At 37.4% G+C, this 16,442-nt stretch overlaps 1 protein-coding gene across 1 annotated transcript in view; it reads left to right on the top strand.

Moving 5' to 3' along the window:
• Window positions 1–15,219, top strand: part of PDHX (pyruvate dehydrogenase complex component X) — a 35,183-nt gene extending 19,964 nt beyond the window's left edge. Inside the window, 6 exon segments of the mRNA XM_029963334.1 lie at window positions 32–206; window positions 2,219–2,366; window positions 5,168–5,226; window positions 8,808–8,966; window positions 11,184–11,248; window positions 13,215–15,219. Coding sequence (XP_029819194.1) covers window positions 32–206; window positions 2,219–2,366; window positions 5,168–5,226; window positions 8,808–8,966; window positions 11,184–11,248; window positions 13,215–13,479 — 871 coding nt within the window. The 3' untranslated portion in view covers window positions 13,480–15,219.
• The last annotated feature ends 1,223 nt before the right edge of the window (window positions 15,220–16,442 follow it).

The following is a 16,442-nucleotide window of genomic DNA, read 5'->3' as shown; positions in this document are numbered from 1 at the left end:
TTGTCAGTATTTCACTGTGTTTAATCACCAGGGATGCTCTCAAACTTCTGCAAGAGAAGCAGAAGGGTAAACCCACTGAACTGAAACCTATGGTTTCTCCAGCTCCTCTCCAGCCTGCTGCAGTGCCTTCTGCTTCGCCAGCAACAGCTGCTTATCCAAGGCCAGCGGTTCCACCAGTTTCCACGCCAGGACAACCTGCTGCTCTGGTAACACTCCTGTTAAGATTTCAGCATTCCTACAGCTGAATAGTGCAATGGCTGCTCAAGTAACTCTATGAGATTTCTAGAACTGGAGAGAGGGAGGAAACTAAGGCCACCCAGATGGCCTTAGAAAGCCCAGTCATGTGCACTTGTTAGTAATTTTCAGGGATCCTAAAGCAGTGTAATTCAAACTGTGAAATTCATGAAATTATGGCCTGCATAGTGCTTTGTGTAGCTTGCAAATTGAAGCCATGGAAAAACTTACACTGCAGGCCTTGGAAATCGAAAAGTCAGAGAGGCAGCAGTTTTATTTCAGTCCCCAAACAAGATGCCACTACTTTGGAAATCAACAATATTCTCTTTCCCTCAATCACTACAGGATCAGTATGTGAATGTGTATTTCCAAACTTGGAGAAACTAGAATTGTGATTTATTTTTACTGTACTTCATTCATTTGCTTTCCTGCAAGATGTAAATGCCCATTGATGAGTTGTCAAGACGTGAGCAAGGAAAGGGCTTAGTGATTGCTTTGAAGAGTGATTTTGCAAACTTTAGCACCTAAATACAGTTTCTATGTTAAATTGAAGTGTTAGAAATACCAGAAATTATTTTTAAGAATAAATCATAGAATCAGCTGAGACTGAGATCATGAAGTCCAACCCTTGATCCACTACCACCGTGGTTCCTAGACCATGGCACTAAGTGCCACATCCAGTCTCATCTTAAAAACCTCCAGAGACAGAGAATCTACTTCCCTGGGCAGCCCATTCCAATGCCTGATTACCCTCTCTGTAAAGAATTTCCTAATATCCAACCTAAACCTCCCCTGGCAGAGCATAAGACCATGCCCTCTTGTCTTACTGCTGGTTGCCTGGGAGAAGAGTCTGACCCCCACCTGGCTACACCCTCCTTTCAGGGAGTTGTAGAGAGTGATGAGATCTCCCCTGAGCCTCCTCTTCTCCAGGCTAGACAGCCCCAGCTCCCTCAGCCTCTCCTCATAGGACTTGTGCTTGAGTCCCTTCATCAGCCTCGTTGCTCTTCTCTGGACTTGCTGAAATAGACATTTGTAGAAATGGAAACGCTTTTGTGAAAATTTTCTGGCTCTAGCAGTAGATTTCTGCTCTAGCAGCCTATCTTCTTAGGCTGAAGTTTACAGTGTACCTACAATTCATAATATTCAGAAAATGTTGCCTTTTTTTTGCACTGTACAAGGAACCAAACAAAGAACACAGAAGCTCAAACTTAGATATTTTTCCATTACAGAATAAAACATTTCCATGATTGCACCAGAACATACATATTGCAGTTTGTTGTGTGTTGAGGACTATTCAGTATGCACTTAGGATTCTATGACTCCTTGTATGTTCAGGTGATGTGTTAAAGATTAGGTACACAAAGTTATGTTTTACAGATTCACTTATTTTCTTGCTTTTTGTAGTCACTGGTATTTCAAGAGATTTCTTACAAGTTGACTTGCTTCTGTGAAGAAGCTGGCATTGAAACATTATTGAATATATCTGGAAAGAGAAAGAAGAATAACAAAAAAGATACAGTAAAGCCTGTCTTAAGGAACCACTCACGGAACTGAAAAAGCAGTAGCTTACTGAGGAAATATTCTATTATATTTTAAGTGAAACCAAGTATAAACTGAGCAATATGCCAAGTCTGGGCACATAGAATAGTGCTTATATACTCTGGTTGAAAAGTAATGCCTCAGCATTTGGATTTTTGGGGTTTTTTTGTTGTTTTGAAAGAGGATTCATTCTATACTGTAAAATGAAACTATTGTGTAAAATCTGTTATGTTGATCCCACTTAGGAGGAACACACTAGAACACTCAATGGTCTTAATCATATTAATTCCAGTAGTTGGAATGTATCGCTTTTGAATACTTAGGGGATGTTTTAAGTGAGCAGGAGTCACTGATGGTTGCACATAAATGCTGGAGTACTGTTTCAGCAGAGGGGAAGTATGTTTGCTCTCTTGATAATTAATATCCAGCATATGATTTCTTTCAGGGCACATTCACAGAAATCCCAGCTAGCAACATCCGAAGAGTTATTGCTAAGAGATTAACAGAGTCTAAAACTACGATACCTCATGCATATGCTGCTGCTGACTGTAACATTGATGCAGTTTTGAAATTAAGAAAACAATTGGCCAAAGGTTAGTAGTTTAACTGGTTCACTATAACATGTACTACTAATGAATAGTTTGTTTTGTTTACATGAACTTCCCCAGGAGGTGTAGATTTTTGCATAGGCAGACAACTGTGCATTCAAATAATTTTTTTCAGTGTTCTGTATGTTGGAGTCAAACTGTAGTTCCCTGTGATTATTGAACTGGACAACTTTTAGGATAAGATATAGGAAGACAGAGGTGTTACTTTGCTAACTAACACAGCACTCTGTAGACATCTGCAGTTTGGCACAGTAGGTTTTTGTTTCCTTCCATCCAGATCCAGCAATATTTACTTCTTAATGCTTAAAATCTCAATTTATTCATGTGAAAGATAATAAGGGAAGCTTCAAATTAAAATACGTTCATGCTCTGTACTTCTAGGTACAATAACAAAATTTAGTTTTGCTGGCCTCTTTGTGGAACTAAGTGGGAAAGGAAGGCTAATGCATCCTTCTCAAATTATGAGTGAGAATGACTTTATCCATGGTGAGCAAAGAAAGTGAGTTTTAGTACATGCCAGCCAATGCTTGGTAAATTCTTCTAGAAGGCAAAGTAATGGTATTAGTGTGAAGGAAGCAGAGTTATCTCTTTCATTGAAATTTATATACATGCTTAAAGCTTGTGTTAAACTATTAGAATAGAAATCTGTCCCACAGAAAACTGAATTATTTTAAATATACACTGAGAATTAGATTAAAAACTATACATGTCAATATATATGTGTGTGTGTGTGTAAATTCCAATTTTCATGTGTCCAGTGTGTCTTATTTATACAGAAATGCTTATGTATAAGATCAAGAAGTTAAATTTTCCCTTTTTATCTCAGCTCCTGTTCACTGAAGTGACTTACTTAGAAAAAGTTCTTAAAGCTCAAGATATAATAAAAAATTGCTTTCTTTTGGCTAAAAATGTTTTTGTTTTTACTAAAATCAGCAATTACTAAAATTGCATGTACCATGCAATAGGATGCTTTAATAGTTTCAAAATTAACTTTGCAGACTAGAATCTTCTTTCCCAAATCTCAATTCAGCGAAGTATGTATGACATGAATTTAAAAAAAATGAACAGAATAATTTTTCAAGAGAACACTCTTTGGGCAGGTACTTCATTTTCATGCAAAATATCACAGAAGTGGGTTTTCCTTAGTGTCTTTTTGTTTCAGAACTTGTATTTAGTTGGGTAAAAATCCTGAATGAAAGTTCTTTACTTTACATCATAATCTTCTGAATTTAAATGATTTTTATTATATGTAAAAATATTTGGTCAATATACTGAATTTGATACTGTCTACAGGAAGTGGCTCTAATTTAATGGTTCTTGAAGATACTAGACCAAAACCTGTGGAAACCCTTTAGGAAAGCTCTCCCTTTTACTCTTCTGATTTTTTCCCACCTTCTGCTGTGGGGAAGTGAGCGAGCAGCTGCCTGGTGCTTAGTCGCCACCTGGGATTAAACCGTGACGCACCTTCACTTATCTCCTAAACTACTTGCAGAGGCTACAGATTTTTTTGGAGATAATTTTTCTTCACAGAAAAACTGGATTAAACTGTTGCAAAAATGCACTGTTTGTTTTTGCCTCTCTAGTATCTTCATTCCCTCTGATGCCAAAACTTGAGTTATTTTAAGCTCTCCCGATCCATGGATACGTTTCGACATCAGACCTGTAAAACAGTTAATACAAACATAATTGAGGTGATAACTGCAAAGTAAGAAGCAGTAGCTGAGGGGAAGGGAGACAAGGTGGGGGCAATGCCTGGCTGCAATTTGCTTCTTGTTCATGGAGCTCTAATTCTAATACATTGAGAAATGAAGTTTGTCTGCAGTTGCCCAGGAAGAGCAGCCTTCTCAGGAAATCTCTCTGATTTTAAGGCAGAACTTGATAAGTCAGTCAAGATAATGTGTTATGATTGCAATATCTGCAACGGATTCTTCTCATCTTAAATTTCTATGAAATGTGAACTATTCTTCAAAAATAATCATTTTCTTCAAGTGTCAGAGGTTAAAAATATTGTTTATTGAGTTGACCTCTGCCTAAAATGAAATCTCTTGCCTTTTATCTGCTGGAAACCAGTTGAGATAAGCTGATGTCTACTTTATCACTTGCAGCCAAATTAATTAAGAATAGCTTTTTTAATTAATCTTCATGCTCTTAGAGGAGATGTCCCTTTTCAAATCAAATTGGGAAAATATTGATTACTTTTTCTTTTAATAGGTTTAGCTAATTATGCTGGTGAAATGAGAATTTATTTGTTTACAGAACTTCTCAATGCCTACAAAGTTTGGGTACTATTGCAGGCACACACTCTGCCACTTAGTGCATTTAATTTTCTTTCATCATTCAGTCAAACTTCAGAAATCTCATTTTCCACAATGTTTAGGGTGTATAAGCAAGTAGTAAAGTTCTGTTTGCTGAAGGAGACATGCAGACATGCACCTCATAGACTGGTACTAAGTGTGTGGCTTGGGTAAAAAAAGTCTAAAGGCCCATTATTTTATAAAGTGAAGAAACAGTGGGGTGGTTTTTCTCCTATCTATCTGCTATACTTCTTTTAAAAAAAAAAACCAAAGATCAATTCTAAAGACTGAATACATTCTTGAAGATACTCTTTTTGTCCCAAGGGGGAGAAAAGTTTTCCTGCTTTTATGATTGTAGTTTGAAGATGAGTGACTTTCTGGCAGTGATTCGAAGAAGTAAATCTACTGAATTGCTGGAATCTTGTCATCACACAAATACTGATAAACAAATCTTAGGAGCAATAATTGTTGTCTTTTTTTTCCTTTTTGCAGATGACATTAAAGTATCTGTAAATGATTTTATTATCAAGGCAACTGCAGTTACTCTGAAGGTAAGCAAATAATTGACTTTTAAAATATATTTTTGATAGTCAACTGCCAAGGAGACAAAAGTATTTTGTGAGCCTCTGTGGAGATATGAATGTGATCATAGCAAAGTTGGTAATTCTGTATTGCTTATTGTCAGGTTTTTTAGGTCTCCAGATAAAATTCTCTGCACTGTCTTTGCTGTGAACTGAAAAAAATGAGAACTTCTTAGTAAAGGTCCACATACTATAGTTAACAGCTGCAGATAATAGTAGTTGCTTTGTCAGCAGACTAAAGCAATGGTCAAGTCTTCTATTCTTTGTTGCATCTTATTTCTCTTATAGTTATAAACAAATATTTATCTAAGTCTTATACCAATCTTATGTATACCTCAGATATATTCTGATGGCATATTCAGTGACACCTGCTTTGAAATAAAAGTTCTTCAGGCAACCAGTCTTTCCTCATTGCCAAGACTTGTCATTGTTCCCTTTGTCAATGTAAAAATTAAATTATTGTTATACATCCTGAAGTTAAAATTTAAATTGCATTAGTATGTCCATAATCCATGCCAAGCTACAGAGGCATTACAGTAACCATAAGCTATTTGTGTGTTCTCTGTGTAGACCTGGATACATTGCCTTCCAGTTTGTGTCTATTGCTCTGCTTGGAAAGCATTCCCAGTACCACTTAATTTCTTGAAACTAAAATGTTACAGAGATACTTCTTTAGGAGAACTCCCATGCTTTGGAACTACTTCCTCTTAGTCCAGGTTGTCTCAAATATAATCACTTGGAAAACATAATGTAAAATTAATCTTATTACCAAACTTATGAAAAGAAAGAACCATTATGGTTTCACTTACGTGTGGAAGGTGTTTGAAGGGGGTTTAGTTTTAATTCAGTTTACACTTATTTTAAAATTAAGTCATAGAGGGGAGCTTTGACCAGCCTGAAAGCCAGGAAGATTCAGGAGGAAATAGTGTCTTTTAGTCATCACTAATAGCTGGAATGTAGAAAGATAATTAAGGGGGACACACACTTGATCCTTAAAACTGTCCTATGGAGTTTGCTCTTGTCATCAGGGCAATGTACTAGTGTGTTACAAGGAAGAAATGCAGATTTTGAAGCAGTTTGGTATTGCCATGGATTTTTTTCCTATACCTTCTTAAATGCACAGTGATGACACCTTCTAGCTATATGATAAATGCCTAGAGAAGCTAGACTTTTCTGATATCAGTGCATCATTTGAGCAGCCGTTTCCGAAAGTTACTATTTTAACTATTTAAAAGCTGAGAGAGGAATTTACGTTTAAGTTGGGGAGCTATTCCTGTTCTCATGGATGTATAGAATTAGGAGAGAGTGCTGGACTTGAATGGACTTGACAAATTTCTAGTCAAACCTGTTCTAACATATAATAGTAAGAGCTATAGATTAATGCATAATTGCAATCTGGACAGAAAATATACAGAATACTCGGCAGTTTCATAAGTAAGTGCCTGAGAGAAATTCTGGGCGTTAGCTAGACTAGAAAAAAACTCCACAAGTTAATCAACACCAGAAATGGAAGGAGGGGCTAAATGTGTGCTGTGCTTTTGTTAGATGTGTACATAGCAAGAAGCTTCTTTTTGTGGCCCAGTGAAACCTTACATGAAAATGGTGGCATCCAGAATTTACTGTGAACTGCTAAGTGTGAGCATGGGATGACAGATTTCTGCACCAGAGAACAGGTGAAAGGAACAGGAGGCAGAGAGCAAGAGGAATGAAATATTAGGTTATGTGTTTTGTTTTCTGAGTGGGTTGTTAGATTGTTTTTTAGGGGACATTAATATTGTGTCGATATGGAAGTAATCAATTAATTCTTCTATTCTATTGCTTTATCACAAATCCATGCTAGCATTTGTTTGACTATTAAAATAATAACTTTAAAAAACCCAAACAGATTTAACTCAGTATATCAGGAAGCAAGTTCATGATCAAGCTCATGTCTCAGCTATTTTCTGTCATCATTTCAGAAAAAGATGTGGGCTACTTGTTTAAAAAAAGAAAACTCACTTCCATCTGCACCTCCCTACCCTGAAATTTGGTGGTGTAAATGCATTTGCAAGTTTAAATTCAAGGCAGCTTTATCAACTCTTTTCTGGGCACTGTTCAATCCATATTTTATTAGTATTTTCTTCCTGAACAATGAAAAATATGCTCTCCTAGCTTTAATGAGCCAACTGCAGCTGGCTTGACAGTTCGTGATTGGTTGGCAAACACATCAAGATATTGCTTATATCAGTTCTTTAACATGGCAAGCTTCTCCCTCACACCTGTAGGATCACAAGTCCAATTATGAGTTCTGTGGTTTGGCTTGGTCTTGCCATTTGACAAACAGAATTTTCTAAATGTGCCAGTGGGCCCACCAGATGATAACCCATTAGAGTAATTCTGTTTTTCTGGAACAAGGAGGCAAAAGTAAGGATGGAGGAAGGAACTGAAGCTTCCAGGCTGATATCCTCAAGTGGTTGGGCTTAGTAATAACAGCTGTCCTTTAAAAGTAAGTCTTCCATTGCTGAAGTGATAAACTCTTTGTCCCTAGCATCTCTTTTGAATACCTTATATAGATAGTCATAGTTGTACAGCACCTACTTGAGGGCATCTTACAAGTGTGTGTACTGTGGGACTTATGAAGTTTATTCAGCTTCCAAAGAGTAGTACTAATACTTTCTTTTCTTTAACTATACATTCTCATGTTGAAGAATAGGAATTGAAAGTACTGTCACACCGCTTCTTCTAGGAGTGCAGTTAATTTAGACAGAGATAGGTAGTGGAGTTAGTTTTGACAGAGATAGATAGTAGAGTTACTTTTGATAATATGTCCCTCTCATACTTTTTTCTGGGATACCTTCTTCACTAGGAAGTCAACTTCCAAATTTGTAATTTCATTAAGGTCATTAAATACTAATCTTGGATTTATTAGAAATAATTCCTTCACAGTATCTATGACCAGCTTACCTGAGGCTTCACCTATATGTTGGGATGTTTTTTCCCCTGAGCTGTTTCAGCTTTACATGATAAACTCAAAAAACTCTTGGAAATTATCAGTAAACATCTTAATTTTAATTGATTCCACACAAAAAAAAGTTGGATGCATTTTAGGAGAACCTTATCTGAATAACAGTGCGTGTACCTGCAGCATATTCTATTTGTAGCTTGTTTTGCTGAGAGTCATGCTTGAGACACAAATGGAAAACAACACTAGGATATAGTAGGATGGCCACTTCCATGCTTTTTGATTCAACACAGTTTGATTTATTTTGGGTAATTGCACTGCTTTGAAGCTTTACATGCTGGGAAACCATAGGGTGGTATCAATGAAGGAATTCGTAGAGTTTTTTAAATTTTTTTCGTTAATTTCTGGCCATTTCTGCCATTTTCAGTTTCTGGAGCATACATTCGTGCTTTCTGACAAGATAAATTTAAATAAAATAAGGGCAAGCTAATTAATTTGGTGAATGCCTGTACATAACTATGTGCCTTAATACCCTTTTTCTTAACAGCTGATTGCACCGTTGTTCTTTGAAAAGCTGTCTCTTTTTTTTTATTCCCTGTCTGCCTTTTAGCAAATGCCAGATGTGAATGTAACCTGGGATGGAGAAGGCTGCAGGCAGCTGCAGTCCATTGACATATCTATTGCCGTGGCAACAGACCGAGGTCTCATTACACCAATCATAAAGGATGTTGCTGCCAAGGGAATACAAGAAATTGCTGCCTCTGCAAAGGTAGGTCTTAAATGTGCAGTAGGCTGAGGAATAGAGTTGCTACACTGTTTTTTGTAGCAGAAAATGTAGCGTGACCCAGATACACATCAGTAATAGCAAAGACAGTGGGTCTAAAGCAGTGTCAGCATTACTTATACTTCAAAATTATTCCTCATTTTGCAACTCCATTTCTAATTAACAGTAAGTTAGTCATCATGTTATTTAGTTGAATGATGGCTAGACTGCTTGAAAAATAAACCTGTACAGACTTTTGTAATTTTATGTAATTGTGTTTGTGTAATCCTCATTAAAGCTAGATAATGTTAATTTCAGTAGTATTTCCGGTCTTTGAGTTTGTAATTTTGGTTTTTTGGTGTTTTTTTCCCTTCCCTTTCCCAGAAATTTGCTTGTATCTGTGTTACTCTCTTTACAATTATATTATGGAACCTATTTCTGTCTGCATTTTGTCAATATGCAATTCAGTTGAGGATGTCATCCTATAGATAACATTAAACTCCTCAGACTAATGAGCAGTATTTTGCCTAGGCCAGGTGCCAGTTAGAGTGATCTGTGGCCATTGTTGCCAGACAGAGAAGGAGTATTTTGTGACAGGCAAAAGTACAATGAATGATGAAATGCCCCAACACAAGCCTTTTTCTGTCACATAATGAATGCTAATCAAAGGCCTACAGCATCTGAGGAATGCAATGGGCATAAAACTGCTGCAAGGTCATAAAACTGTCCCCAGACTAGACACCACTGCGCTGTGTAAATTCTTGCCGAAACTACAGAAATCATATTAGTCTATGTGTAGCAGAAAAAGGTGTGTCATACCACAAAACATTTATAATTGGATGTTTTTAACATTTTTCCAGTCCATATTGCTTACTTTATGTTGAATGTGTTGTAAAAACAATTTCTTTCACTAATATAATAGCCAGCAGAGGACAGTCAGCTGAGATTGTTCTGAGATTAGTGATAGAATGATAAGAAGAAAAGCATTATACGAAGTAAAGTATGTCATGTTTTCCTTATCATTCCCAATACCTGTAATTTTGTGCAGTATTGAAAACCTCTCCTATCATAAATCACAGTGTCCTGTAGTTCTCATGATGGAAATGCAATCTTGCATCATGTTTAATATGGCCATGATAAAATGAGCATTATCCTTCGGTTTCAAATGGAATATATGTAACATAAGTCACACTACTCACTTTAAAAGACATTGGGTTACATAGATTGCGGATGTCCACACTAACACAGTTCTGCTTTTCACTTCTTCACTGAATTAGTGAAATAAATATGTAACTGGCATGCACATGGGGGAGGCACAAACTAAAACTGCAGCTGCTTCTCTGTCAGTCTCCCTGACAGTTTGGCAGGCACTTCCTTTGTGTAATTGCTTATATGTCCTCTTCTGCTGCATGTTAATTTTAACTTCTTTCCAGTTCATGTACATCTTTGTACCATATTTTCATCATTCAAGTAATGCAATTGCACAAATGCATTACGCTTATATTGACCCTATTGTGTGTATGTTATTCCCATGGCTATTGTCTTCTGGTTCACTAATTATTCAGAGATGAGTAAAAACCTAAAATATAATGCAATGTGTCCTTGTAACTTGGACACCTTTATTATGAATTTAAAATTTTGTAGAACTCTGGTATTATCTTAGAACATAGTATGAACTTCTTGGACTATATTTGAACATTTCTTCAGTTGCATTTAGAAGTCTCACAAATTAAATAGGGATCACAGAAAGGGTGGTCTTAAAGGCACCTTCAAAAGGTAGTTGAATACTTAGCTGGAAGAAATACTTTCTTTCATTGTGGTAGAAAGTTCTGAAATGGTACGTGTCAGTTTCTTTAAACAAGTCTGTTAAGAGGAATATTGTGATTTTGTCTCATCAGTATTTTGCTGGATAATCTGAAAACACTGGGGAGAATGGTGGTTCCATTTTGAAAATGGGAGCAACATTTTTTTTTTTGTAAGATGAGAGAACAGCTTTTATTGAACAGTCAGTACTGTTGGGAAAATACGTTTTGTGTGCCAGTCTCTTTGCCATATTATTACAGATACAACAGTGTTGCTGAGGTGCTTCCCTAAATCCAAAAGCAGATGACTTTTTAATGTCTGTATGGTACTTAAAATGTCTTACTGAAATAAAAAGAATTTGTCTATTACAACATGCTGGTTTTTTTTCTCTGCCTCTTTTTCTTCTTTCATTTTCCTTAGGCTCTAGCAAAGAAGGCTAGAGATGGAAAACTGTTACCGGAAGAGTACCAGGGAGGATCTTTTAGGTAAAACTCTCTAGCAGCATTTAATACATGCAGCATGGGTTCAGAACTGTTTTATCCACACTATTCCACTGTGTTTTAATGCATTGCTTTTAAAGTCTTCCTTCATGTAGGATGAAACTTCATTTGATGATTCTGAGGGCCAAACATACAGTGTCTTGTATCAGGGCGAAGCGATTATCTTGGTTCGGGTTAATTTCATTTGCACTTGACGCTGGTGATGCCGCAACTTGAGTATTGTGTTCAGTTTTGGCCACTTCCCCCAAGAAAGACACTGAGGTGCTGGAGCAAGTCCAGAGAAGGGCAAGAATGCTGATGAAAGGTCTGAAACACAAGTCTTGCAAGGAGCAGCTGGGGAAGCTGGGGTTCTTCAGCTTGGAGAAAAGGAGGCTCAGGGGGAACCTTATCACTCTGTACAATTACCTGAAAGGAGGTTGCAGTGAGGTGATGGGTGAGGAAAATGGCCTCAAGTGAGAAAATGGCCTGAAGTTGCACCAGGAGTAATTTATATTGGATATTAGGAAAAATTTCTTCATGAAATGGATTGTCAAGTGTTGGAACAGGCTACCCAGGGAAGTGGTTTAGTCACCATCCCTCTAAGTGTTCAAAAAGCATGTCCATATGGCACTTAGGGACATGTTTTAGTGGCAAGCATGGTGGTGCTGCCAGTTGATGGTTGGACTTGATCCTAAAAGTCTTTTCCAACCTGGTTCTGTGATTCCAGAAGTGGATGTAGTATTCTAGGTGGGGTCTCACCAGAGCAGAGAGGCAGAATTACATCCCTTGACCTGCTGGTCACAGTGCTTTTGGTGCAGCCCAGGATACAGTTTGCCTCCTGAGCTGTGAGCATGCACTGCTGCCTCATGACCAGCTTTTTATCCACCAGCACTCCCAAGTTCATCTCTTCAGGGCTCCTCTTGATCAGTTCACCCCCCAGCCTGTATTGATATCAGGGGTTACTATGACTCAGGCACAGCACTTAGCACTTGACCTTGTTGAACCTTATGAGATTCCCATGAGCCCGATTCTTGAGCTTGTCCAGGTCCCTCTGAATGACATCCTATCCCTCAGGTTTGTCAACCACACCACTCAGCTTGGTGTCATCCTCAGATTTGCTGAGAGTGCACTCTATCCTGCCATCTACATCACTGATGAAGACATTACACAGCACTGGTCCCGTGAGGGTCACAACTTGTCACACACAGGTTGCCCAGAGAGGTGATAGATGCCCCATCCTAGAAACATTCAAGGTCAGGTTGGAGGGGAATCTGAGCAACTTGATCTAGTTGAGGATGTTCCTGCTCATTGCAGGAGAAGCTGGGCTAGATGACCTTTAAATGTCCCTTCAAACCCAAACTATTCTATGATTCTTTACAGTTTAATTGTTTTTCCACTCTTTGCCATAATTATAACCCAAAGGAGGAAATGGTGTGTCAGCTTTCTCAACTGACAATCTGTCACAAAAGAGTCCAAGCCTTTCCTTATATACCATTTCACAGTTGGTGACACAGACAGAAATGTTCAGGGGAGAAAGGCACAATGATGTTTTCCAGTGCCTGAGTGATACCTAGATGCCCAAATTGTGTCACCTGGTGGATATCAGCAGCCATTCTAACTTGAAGTTGTGAGATTCAGTCTAGAAGACATTTAACTTGGAACAGGGATAGACAAAGTGTATTTAAAGTCATCGCTTTGCTGGCCTTCTTTCTGCCTTTAGTGTGTGCTGTGCAAGAATATATCACTGTAAAGAAATAGGACTTTTAAAAAGGTGCATTATTTGTAATTGCAAAAATCCCAAACTGTTGAGAGTCTAAACGTGCTCAACTGAAAACAGTTCAGATCTATTTTTAACTTAATGAGTTTTGCCTTAGAAGAGATTTAGATCATAGTACTCATTGAATATAGATTATTTCTTCTAGGGAATATGCAATTTCTGATGTTACTGATAACTCTTTTCTCTTTCATTCAGTATCTCCAATCTGGGCATGTTTGGCATCAGTGGTTTCACTGCAGTCATAAACCCTCCTCAGGCCTGCATCCTAGCTGTGGGCCGAGCAAGACCAGAGCTCAGGATTGTGGAAGATGAAGAAGGGAATGAGAAACTTGAACAGCATCAGCGCATGACAGTGACTCTTTCAAGTGATGGTCGAGTGGTGGACGATGAACTGGCTTCCAAGTTTCTGGAGACCTTGAAAGCCAACATAGAGAATCCAATACGACTTGCCTTATGTTGAACTTGGTGAAGATTGCTTCCTGTTTTGACAACATAGATAACAATTATATACTTAGGGTTGTTTTGCTGTATAGAGGAGTAAATAGCTGGAAATGGACAGCTAAAAATATTTAAATTATGAATTAATGTGAAACATTTAAGTTTCATGCTTTTAGTCTTCTGTAATGACCAGGTTTTATACTGTAAAGCTAAAAGACTTTAAAGTTAACTTACTACATTTCTTTAAACTTTTAGTACCAATGGCACATGTTTGCATAGGAAAGTCAGTCTCATCTGTAAAGAAAAACTCAATAAAACTTTATGGAATTTAAAAGGAAATAATAGAATAATTTGGGTCAGAAGAGACTTTTAAGGGTCATCTAATCCAGCTTCCCCTGCAATGAGCAGAGACATCTTCAGAGCCCTGTCCAACTGACCTTGAATGTTTTCCAGGGATAGGGCATCTACCACCTCTCTGGACAACTCGTGTTTCACCACCCTCATTGCAAAAATGTTCTTCCTTATATCTAGTTTGAATCTACCCTTTTTAAGTTTAAAACCATTACCCTTTGTCCTATTGTAACAGGTCCTGCTAAAAGTTTGTTCCCATCTTTCTTAGAAACCCCCTCTAATTACTGAAAAAAACACAAGTTAATTGTGCCAGCAGTGTTCTCATGGAGGTTCCAGTATGAAAGGTCAGATTTTGCACAGTGAATATTTGCTGATTAATGCTGTTCTTTGCATGTTTTGGATATAGATAAAAGTAGAAAGTGTTTCATCATCAGTGTATATTGAATTGTAACTCAGAGGCTCAAGTGCAGTGACCTGAAGTTTAAATTAACAGAAGTCAATTGGTATTTTTGTTATATGTAAATATGGAACTACATATTGTATGTATTTGCTATGAAATAACTATGTTTACAGGACCTCATGAGAATATAAATTGTCAGTAGAATTATGGGAGTTTGTCTTATTCTGGTTTGTGCAAGTACTTTTTTTTTAATGATTTGTAGGACTTAATTATGGCAGCAGCTCAACAAGTAAAAAGCTAATTGCAAGACAAAATTTGTATTTAATACTGCATTGAGAGTTTTTGCTAAATGGGCTTACTTTCTTTAACTTGTTCTGATATTGTAAATTTCATAGATTATTAATCTGACAGTCGGGAGAGATTTTGATTACCAGATCTAGTTTACTGTGCAGCAACAGACATACCCATTCTGTATTTTCAGGAGTTAATCACTGATAAACTATATTAAAGATCGGGTGCTGAGGATTAATTTGCAATTTGAAATGATTAACTGTTAATTTTTCCAAAGGTTTTTGTCAATCCCATATTACTTTGGGGAAAAAACCCCAATTTATATGTTTTCCTTACTGTACAGGAAGCTCCCATTATTTGCATAACTAAATCTACTCTGCCCAAGGGATTTTGGAGACAAATTTAAAACCTGATATACTGCTTTTCATTTTTGTACATGGTGCTCTAGTGGTGCTGTGTGCTCCCCAGCATTGTATGTCCTGCTCCCACAGTTAAGGGCTGTGTGGCTGATGTTTGCAGCTGTAGTTTTACATGTGTGTGTTCACATAGTGGGAGTCAGTGTTTTACTTCTGCTTTTGGAGCCACTGGAAGGCGCTGTTGTATGTAAGTATGCCGTGTGTGTCCTGTCTCATTTGTGTGGGTGCTCAGACATCCATTGTGCTTTCCCTGTAGACAGTGCAGCCTCTTCTGCAGGTTAAATAAACCTTTGTAACTTTTGAACTGGGCAGATCTCAGGAGGGCTAATACAGGCTTGAATTCCAGTTTCTTTACACCTGCTTGCTTGCCAGCATTGTCAGTTGGAATGGATATGACTCGTCAGTCATCAGCCTGTGAAGGAAATGTATGGAATTCAGACATGTGATAGCAGTCAGGTCTCGTCAATTCAGAGTAAGATTACTGTTTGATAACATCTTCCATTTAAACAGAAGTAAGACAACAAATATATACCCATGCAGATGAAAATTAAACGCTCAGTATCTTCTTGGTGATTTGGGGTAAAATGTCCTGGAAAGTGAATCATATGTGGTGGTTATGCTTACTTTTGGACGAAATTTGCCTCAAAGTAAAAATTTCAGAGATTAAAAATATAGCTTTTTATGTTTTATTCTTTCAAATGTCTCCTGTCAGGCTAAGCTAAGCTAAAAATACAATGAAGACATCTGCTTTCTTCAGTAATTTAGAAAAAAAACTAAGGAGTATACTAATATCTGCTAGAAATGTGTGCCTTTAGGATACTTACTATCTTTATATAATTTTCCTTTGCAGGACGCATGATTAGAAAAAAATATAAAGGGTAGCTATTTTGGATTTTGTCGTTGCTGACAAATCTTGAACTCTGTGTCACACTTTAATCCCTAATTACACTGTCAGAATATTTGACTTTTGGGGATTTTTTTTTTTCCTGCAATATATTCTTATGAAATAAAATTTCTATAACTTATCTTCCTGCTTGATACTGTATCCTACACTCCAGGATACAGCTGACCCTTTTGGCTGCCAGGACACACTGCTGACTCATTCAATGATGTTCTGTTCCATTTGTCCTTAAAATGTTGAAGGCATAGAGAGCAGATTCCTCTTAAATCAGTATGACAATTGCGTCCATAAGAGAGTAAACAAAAAAAAAAAAAATCCAATCAACTGAAAGTACCTTTCATCATGTTCTTAGTTAAGTGTAAGTTTTAAACTTATAACCTCTGGGGATTTTTTTCTTTGTAGTCCTGCTTGAGTAAAGCAGGAGGATGTTCATGGTAACCTGGTAGAGATGTGTAGAAACATGCTAATCTGTAAGTGTTCCAAGAAACACAGAAACCTAGGATTTGGGTGAAATCACGTGTGTTGATTAAACTGGGGTGAAAATCAGTTACTGGAAGCTTGACTGGCCTTTGCACAGTTACTTTACAAAATCTGCCTAACCTGTGTCAGTGTAAAACCATCACTGT

The sequence above is a fragment of the Manacus vitellinus genome, unplaced genomic scaffold, assembly GCF_001715985.3.
Source record: "Manacus vitellinus isolate BGI_N305 unplaced genomic scaffold, ASM171598v3 scaffold_59_pilon, whole genome shotgun sequence".
NCBI classification, from domain to species: Eukaryota; Metazoa; Chordata; class Aves; order Passeriformes; family Pipridae; genus Manacus; species Manacus vitellinus.
Note: the sequence above shows the minus strand (reverse complement) of the source record. Positions and strands in the feature narration are given on the sequence as shown.